At 41.0% G+C, this 8,913-nt stretch overlaps 1 protein-coding gene across 1 annotated transcript; it reads right to left on the bottom strand.

Annotated features, from left to right (window-relative positions):
- Nucleotides 1-371: 371 nt before the first annotated feature.
- Nucleotides 372-7,707, bottom strand: LOC138637779 (endothelin-converting enzyme 2-like). Its single transcript, XM_069726699.1, has 5 exons — nucleotides 7,511-7,707; nucleotides 4,769-4,915; nucleotides 3,633-3,698; nucleotides 3,236-3,424; nucleotides 372-518 (listed from the first exon to the last, which is right to left on the bottom strand). Exons 1-5 carry the CDS (start codon nucleotides 7,598-7,600, stop codon nucleotides 372-374), a joined length of 639 nt encoding a protein of 212 aa, XP_069582800.1. The 5' UTR covers nucleotides 7,601-7,707.
- Nucleotides 7,708-8,913: the final 1,206 nt, after the last annotated feature.

Here is an 8,913-nt window from a genome sequence, read left to right as displayed (position 1 = left end):
AAGAACAACAACCTATACATGTTTGGTATCTACAAACTTGTAATGACCCAGAGAATCATAATGGCAGTTTTAGCATTTTGTGAACATGGTACACTTGGAATTTTTTCCCGTTTTCGAGCACACGATATGGTAAAACCAATGGTGTAGTTCAAAAGTACAACTCGTCCCTCAAAAAACAAGCCCTCACATGGCCATAATGATGGAAAAATAAAAAAGTTCTGGGAAGAAGGGGAGCAAAAAACAGAAACGCAAAAACGAAAAAGGGCTGCGACGTGAAGGGGTTCATAATATGAAATAGTAGACATAGGGCTAAATTTAAAGTGAACTTCATCTAAATAAAAACTGCTTTCAAATGACTTAACAGATGTATCTTACACTGGATCTGTGCTGTTTACTAGTTCTGACACTTGCTGTAGATATTCCTTGCCATAAACCACCACAGGCTCCGTGTCATTGATGTCCAAAGGTAAGAGCACAAAGGACATATAATCCATCCAGTCAAATGCAGGTGCTAGGTTCTGTAAAATATAAGACAATTGTTACTATGACATTGAATCTTAGAGCTGTAAAATGTGTGATTAATGGGGTTGACTTAACTTTTCTTCAGGAACGCACCTCTCCCAGGCCACCGACTTCCTGCTTTGTTGGTTGCTGGAGGCGGTGCGCTCCTGAAGATTGACAGTTCGGAGCAGTGTCCTGGTCGCATCGCTAGTCCTAACTCATCGCTCTCCCAGGCTGATATCAGAGGCAATCTAAGTCTCTAATTTAGGCAATGAGTTATACACTATAGAATTAAAAATACAGAGTTTTTTTTAATAAAGGGATAAATTGCAAAGTTGCTAGTTTTTACAAGGACTTTGGAACTTAATAAGAACACAAGAAAATGCTTTTATTGGTTGTTTGTTATATTCATACTAATAATCTAATTGTATTTACTAGGAAGTATGGCAAAGATAAAATGCTTTTTAAATATGTGAATTTTGAAAGTGATAGAGAATTGGCAGATAGTGAGGGAACAAATCCCATGGATGAGTCATTTAGATAGTACTGGTGTGTATGATAGCAGAATAGTGTACTATAAAACCTCTCCAAAAGGCCACCTCTACGAGTAGACATCTGCCCTCATACAAATCAGACTTCAAGTAATTTTCAGTTTCCACTACATACAGTATCTCAAGATTCTGGTTTGGCTATTATCCTAAGTCATGTGACAAGGCTCATTAAAGGGTCAGCACGGTGGCGCAGTGGTTAGCACTGCAGCCTTGCAGCGCTGGGGTCCTGGGTTCTAATCCCACCCAGGACAACATCTGCAAAGAGTTTGTATGTTCTCCCCGTGTTTGCGTGGGTTTCCTCCGGGCACTCCGGTTTCCTCCCACATTGCAAAGACATACTGATAGGGATTCTAGATTGTGAGCCACATCGGGGACAGTGATGATAATGTGTGCAAAACTGTAAAGCGCTGCGGAATATGTTAGCGCTATATAAAAATAAAGATTATTATTATTTATTAAGGGTCGACATTGACTGTTAGGATTGCTGCTTCCAATAGGTGGCACTAGAGTTCTAGTCCTCTTCCTCTCTGAAGAGACAATTTGCATATTTCCTAGAGGAGCATTGCGGCTTTAAGTCTCCTTACCTCAACATGCTTATCATGTCACTCTCCGCAAGGAGAAACGATACTTCTTGGATCCCGGTCAGACGCCTCTCAATCAGCCAAACCAGATCTCCACTTTGCACTGACGAGGGGCAGTACCCCGAAACACAGTGTCTGCAAATTGAGATTCTGGTTTGGCTATTATCCTAAGTCATGTGACAAGGCTCGTTAAAGGGTCGACATTGACTGTTAGGATTGCTACTTCCAATAGGTGGCACTAGAGTTCTAGTCCTCTTCCTCTTAAGAGACAATTAGAAATTGCTTAGAAAAATTGGGACATGATCACAGCACCTTTGAATGTTTAGCTGCAAATAGTCAACAGGGTCGCAAAAAAAGCAAGAAAAAAATATGCATATTAACTGGCAAAGGTTTGAGAATAATCAAACGTGAAGTGACCAGGAACCTATTATCTTCCAGTGCTGTCATATTCTTGAACTATTACCTCCCTGGAGACCAGAAGAACAAGGTGTTCAGGACTCAGAGTCATAACCAAGGTAAGGAAGGCCGAAACTAGACCATCACTGAGCAAGACACAGAAGAAGACACATCAAGAAATATCTACAGGTTTTTCAAAGATTTTATGGACTGATCAGGAGAATGACTCTTAATGACCAGGTTGATGGGCTTGTGGGCTGGATCAGTAACAGGCACAGACCTCTACTTTGACTCAGACAACAGCAAGGTGGAACTGGGGAATTGCAATGGGCTGGTGCTGGTGTTATTAAAAATTAGCTAGATGGACCTTATCAGATTGAAGATAGACTCAAAATCAACTCCTAAACCTCCTGCTAGTTTTTAGAAGACTATTTATTCTAGCAGTGATGCAGAAAAGGACTACATGTTTCAAGAAAATCATGGTATTTCTGCAGGACAATGCTCCATCCCATGCATCAAAGCCTCCACTGCTTGGCTGCCAATAACGGTCTTTAAGATGAAAGAGTAATGACATGGCCCCTTCCTCAACTGACCTACACCCTATTGAGAACTTGTGGGCCCTTCATAAAAGATTTATGGTGAAGGCAAACAGTGCACCTCTCCGAACAGTGTCTAGGAGGCTGTGGTTGATGCTGCCCAAAAAAATTATTGTCAACAGATTAAGAAACTGATAGACTCTGCAGATGGAAGGCTTATGACTTATTGAAAAGAATGGCAACTATATTGGCCTTTTTTTCTTTAAATATCAAAAATGTATTTTTTTTAGTTTTTTGTTATTATTCTCACTTTTAACAGATGAAAATAAACAATTGGAATGGGAACAATTATATTTTTCATTTAGTTTTGTAATAATTCTGCACACTAATATTTTCCCAATAATCTAGCAAACGTAAATATTCTCCTAAAAAAGGACAAAATCCCACTTTTACCATCTTAATTATTCAGGTTTATTAACCTTTTGTATTGAAAGACAACACTGTTGTAGTTCAATAATAAAATTCATCATCAAAAATAGAAATTGTCTAATAATTCTTCATGCAGCTTATTATGCATACTGTCCATCTTGAGAAGACCTCCCCCCAGAACTATTGTGTTTTAGTGTATTGTACTCAATGACATTTTGAACATGTGCGTTAAAGGTCTCACTTGCAGTTCAGCCACTGTCATGCGATTATAAATCTTTTCCTCATCTCGGCGCTCATCTTGTGGAACTGTGAGATTGGCTAGCAAAGTTTCGAGTTCCAGAATCTGGGTCATCTGTACTTCCACTGAGCCAGGATAGCCTCCAAGCAGCATCGCCACATCTACCATGTATTGCTGGTATGCAGCGAGCACCTGGAAAGAGAAATCAAGCACCGACTATCAGTCACAGTACAGGTCTCTAACAATTTCTCCATTAAACACCTACTGAGCACAAAGTAATAAAACTGGTATAACATGAAATACCCATATAATATCAAGCAAATATATGCTCAGTATGCTGATATCAATGGAGAATATGTTTGGTCTAAAGGCACAAGCAGCATCTAACATGGTGACTGACCTTCCCATTAGCTGTCCTATTTAGATAATAGTCTCTTGATGGAAGAAAGAGTCCAGATTGATCTACCTGGAGAAGAAAGAGGTGTTTGATGTGCAATACATTTACCATTGAATATTGTAAAGCCTTAATACTATTATTGTCATTGTTCATTCTTCATGAAGCTTTTTATTGCATATGTTGTCACTGTCCCTCTCTACCCCACCATTCCTATTTTTGTTCTCCTACAGTCCCTTTCAACTTCTACAACATTTAATTTCATAAATGTTGACACTTTACCAACATCTATTCTTACATTCTCCCTACTACTGAACAGCTGTTCCATTCTTCTCTCTTGAACATACACCTTTTCCCTTCATCTGTGGTTTTAGAAAGATAACCTTAGTAATTATCTCAGCCTGACAATTACACTGTCCTATACTGACATCATATGGATTCTCCTAGAGATCATCAATTCATCCCTTTCATTCCAATCTCCACTTTTCTGCTTTTATAAACATTTCCCTTCAATAAGGAATAGGGATAATAGATTGACTGGGTTTAAATGTACAGTATACTTTATAATGTTACACCATATTACTACAATATCATTATATTTAGTGGGTGCCCATCCTGGACCCCTGCAATTTCAAGAACTTAAGGACCATTGTCTCTTCGGCTTTTTCCCTGCACAGTGACACTCTCATTTATCTGCTTCACATGGAATTGCAAGTGAATAGAGATGTTGCAGTTTACTGTACATTGGGTGAATGAGAGCGTTGATGTGCGGAAAAAAAACAAGAGCTGGGGAATCTTCATTTTGTGTTTGATCAAATAAATAAACAGCAAATGCTATATAACAATATATAAATACCACTATTATTCCTCCCCACCTCTACAGCCACTGCCCATGTGGTCCGCCAGTCTACTTGCTACCTTGTCCAGCGGGTATGGGAACATTGCGGACAATCAGTGGCCACACTGGTGACCAACTCCAAGACAGCACCAGTTCTGTACATCCTCTTCTGGTAGTATGGATATGTGATGGCTGTACCAAACAGCGGTGATACTGATTTGTGGTAGATTACCAGCAAAGTGTGCAGCCTGCCAAACATTTATGCAGCATCATTCCCACCTACCATTCCGACAAGTGTGTTTACCTGGATTATGTTGCTGTTTGAGCTCTTGGAGTCTGCGCTTACAAAGACACTGAAGAATGGGGTCGCTCTGTACGTCCCTGAGACAGTTTTCAGCACTGCCATAAAATTTTCACCCCGCCAATTACCTGATATGTTCCATCCACCAACCTTTAAGAGATCAAGACATTAACAAACGGTGGACTTTACAAATACAGAATAATTCGTTATGACGTTTACGTATAATGAAAGGCAAACTAGTTGGTTTTGGCCATTACAATTATTCTGAATTAATAGACAAAGTACATAATACTTAGACCAGCTCACAGGTGAAATGGCAAACTAGTTGTTGGCAGACAGAAAATGATTCAGTGATAAAATCTGATGTTTCAAATATATGGAAAAGGTACTGGGATTTGATACATTTTATCAAGACATAATAGTCCTTATGTATACTGAGATAATGTTATAAATGTGTCCCTGCTGTGTACTTTGTAATGGCTGTGTCTGACCGTAAAGGAACATGGTTTGAACCAGGGGTGTGATTCGGCTGGTTCTCTCCAGTTTGGAGGGAAAGTGCAGCCGGTTCCCTGAACCGGCAAGAAGCATCGCCCTGATCTGGTTCCCTGGCCCGCAGTCTTCAACTGACTGTGCGTCTTCAGACACACGTTTAGTTTAAATGTATTGAGGTACAGAAAGCCACCAGCTTCCTGCACTGCAATAGTTAACAGCCACCAGCCATTCAGAGCCCAGCAGCTGATGTCAAGGCGCACATCTCCGGCGTATGACATCACTGCCATGCGCCGTCCCATCCGCACCGCATAAGATGGAAGAGGACGCTGCTGGACCATGGCCAGGTAAGAAGAATTTTTTTTACGGAGAAACCGCAATATGGGGGCACACATATGGGGACCAGGATGGAGACATATGGGGACCAGGATGGAAACATATGGGGACCAGGATGGAAACATATGGGGACCAGGATGGAGACCTATGAGACCAGGATGGAGACAAATGGGGCCAGGATGGAGACATGTGGGGTTCAGAATGAAGATCATATGGGACCATGATATGGACATATGGGAAACAAATGGGGACCAGAATTGAGGACATTGGGGCACAGGGTGAGGTAAATTATTACATAAAGAAGCCAAGAATGGGAACATAACAGGAAGGGGCCCAGGATGGGAGACATTACAGTATTATGGTTTTTTTAATTAATGATTCGTATTGTAGTATTTAGTCACTATGTTGTGGCAATATGTAGTCTGGTCATGGTGTGACAGTATTTGTCTTTAGTATGTGGTATTATTAGGTCACTATGTGGGAGGTAATATCTGGTCTGGTCATGGTGTGGTGGTATTTTTCACTTGTATGTGTGTATGTGGTATTATTTGGTCAATATATGGTGGTAATATGTGGTCTTAGCATGGTGTGGTGGTATTTGTCCCTTGTATGTGGTATTATCCTGTCACTATGTTTTAGTAATATGTGGTCCAGCCATGGTGTGATGTAATTTGTCCCTTTTGTGTGGTATTATTCATCACTATGTGGTGGTAATATGTGGCCTGGTCATGGTGTGGTGGGATTTATCCCCTGTATGTGGTATTATTCAGTCATTATGTGGAAGTAATATCTGGTCTGGCTATGGTGTGGTGGTATTTGTCCCCTGTATGTGGTATTATTTGGTCACTATGTGGAGGTAATATGTAGTCTGGTCATTGTGGGATGTTATTTTACACATATTTGCTGCTGAGGTCAGAGATTAGTTGCAGCAGACAGTTTAGAAGACAGATGGACAGGAGTTCATCCTTTCCAACTGAAGTAGAGTTCCCTTGGTACTAATTTTCAAAACTTGTAGAAAACCCTTTAAAACTATCCACCATATTAAGAAGTGACTGACTGAAACAATGTGTTGGACAGGAGCCAATAAGACTATAAATGAAGTTACAGGTGGCGTAAGGGGGGTAAAGTGCCTTTACTTTTAATTACCGTTACTTGTATTTTATGGTTGAGGAATATTACAGACAAGAAAGCAGGGGCACATTTATCTGATTATCACTATCTGATTATCACATTATCTCAGCACAAACCTTTTCTTACAAGTCCAGTTGTGAAACTTATTTTCATTCCAATATCTATGAATTAAAATGTTCTTTGTTCATGGGACAATCCCTTTAAGTCTGCTTGATGTGTGACATAAGCGAGACAAGCACCCAACACCGCTGCATAAAGGGATTGGGTATCCCTTCTGGGGGAGGCCAAATGTGGACAGAAACCTTAATTTTAAAATTGCTCATTTAATAATTTCTTGATTTTGCAGGGGAACAACTGTTTCACCCACAAAATTGATCAGCCATTACACTAATTCTGAATTAATAGACAGAACGACAAATACTGACACCAGATCACAAGTGAAATGGTGACCACTTCTTCTTGCTAGGCCTGTCATACACAGATGACTGTTAAATCTTTGCTAGATGGCTACTATTAGTGCCAGTACCATTCATTTATGTTTAGAGTGTGGCATGGAAAATTCCATGATGTTATTGGAGTCCTACAACAGCCGCTGGTCACAGTGTAGCCATGGCCTTGGGATATGTGCATTTACTGTACTCAGCTCTGACACCTATTAGAGTTGAGGTTGCAGACTAAAGACAGTAAAAGCACTAATCATATAAGACCTGTCCTGTTATGTTAGATTTTATAGAAAGAAGGAAAGAAAAAAGGCCCGCAGTGTATAAGTGTGAAAGCTTAGGATGTCACCTTCTTTATGAGGTCAGTGAGAGGTTTTTCTTTCAGCTCCTCAATTTTCTGCTCTTTCAGACAGGAGAGATAAAACCGCTGTGTCTTCATCTCCGCCTCACTGCTAGAGTTAAACGTAGCATTCTCTGAATTAGGATGAAATATAGTAATTAAGTATTAGGCAATGTCTGTTATTAGCACATTCAGAACTAGGTGGATGGAGTTCTCATCTCTTTCCTCCAAGATACAGAACATATGCGGCCTTCCTTCCTGTTCAAATTCTACAGTTCCCGTATTTCTATTCATTTTTAAAATAAAGTTTGTTGCTACCAAGTTCTTTTTTTTTTCTGAAGAAAATGTTTAACATTGCGGGGTCTGTTCGTTAAGACTGGCTTTTCGTATGCCAGTTTTGATGAAGAGCCCACAGTAGTAAGAAACGTCACATTCATTAATAGGTGGGCTCCTCTTAATGAATTTGGTGTATCTTTCAGGAACCATGCACCAGTGTAAGAAACCTACTCTAATCTCTGGCTGGAGTACATTTCTGTTTTAATTTAAGCTACTTTGTGTTTTAATTAACGGGGGGGGGGGGGGGGGAGGCTACTTTCAATTACGGTACATTTCTCCCCTATCTGCAGTTGCTAGAAAAACAAACTAACTATACTCACCCTCCCCTGGTCTACCGGTGGCAGTGCAGCAGTAAGTCAGTGAGCTCAGCGGGTCTGAACAGGACATATGTCTAAAGCCACTGAGCTCACTGATTGTCTGTTAGGATATGTGCCGACGATCCGGAACTGGCAGAACTTTGGATGCAGTGCCCTGGGCACTACATTGCAACCCAAAATCCTACGGTAATCTTCAGATTTCATGATCCCTTGCACACAGTCAAAGCACCCAGTGCCAAAGGCCTCATTCCATTTTCAGTAAACAGTAGAATGATATGCTTTACCAAAAAGCTCTATCTTGGTCTCATCTGTCCACAAGATGCTTTCCCAGAACTATTTTGACTAAGGGTACCGTCACACTATACGATTTACCTACGATCACGACCAGCGATATGACCTGGCCGTGATCGTAGGTAAATCGTAGTGTGGTCGCTGGGGAGCTGTCACACAGACCGCTCTCCAGCGACCAAGATGCCGAGGTCCCTGGGTAACCAGGGTAAACATCGGGTAACTAAGCGCAGGACCGCGCTTAGTTACCCGATGTTTACCCTGGTTACAAGCGTTAAACTAAAAAAAAACAAACAGCACATACTTACATTCTGGTGTCCGTCAGGTCCCTTGCAGTCTCTGCTTCCCGCACTCACTGATTGCCGGCCGTAAAGTGAAAGTGAAAGCACAGCCGCTGTGCTCTGCTTTCACTTTACGGCCGGCAGTCACAGTGCGGGAAGCAGAGACTGCAAGGGACCTGACGGACACCAG

This window comes from Ranitomeya imitator, chromosome 5, assembly GCF_032444005.1.
Source record: "Ranitomeya imitator isolate aRanImi1 chromosome 5, aRanImi1.pri, whole genome shotgun sequence".
Lineage (NCBI taxonomy): Eukaryota > Metazoa > Chordata > Amphibia > Anura > Dendrobatidae > Ranitomeya > Ranitomeya imitator.
Note: the sequence above shows the minus strand (reverse complement) of the source record. Positions and strands in the feature narration are given on the sequence as shown.

Bases quoted from the DNA above. Each gene is read 5' to 3' on its own strand.
- LOC138637779 (XM_069726699.1), bottom strand. From the start codon at position 7,600: ATGAAGACACAGCGGTTTTATCTCTCCTGTCTGAAAGAGCAGAAAATT. The intron at 4,916-7,510 runs GTGACATCCTAA...GATCTCTTAAAG, and splicing joins TCACTGACCTCATAAAGAAG to GTTGGTGGATGGAACATATC. The intron at 3,699-4,768 runs GTAAACACACTT...TTTCTTCTCCAG, and splicing joins CAAACAGCAACATAATCCAG to GTAGATCAATCTGGACTCTT.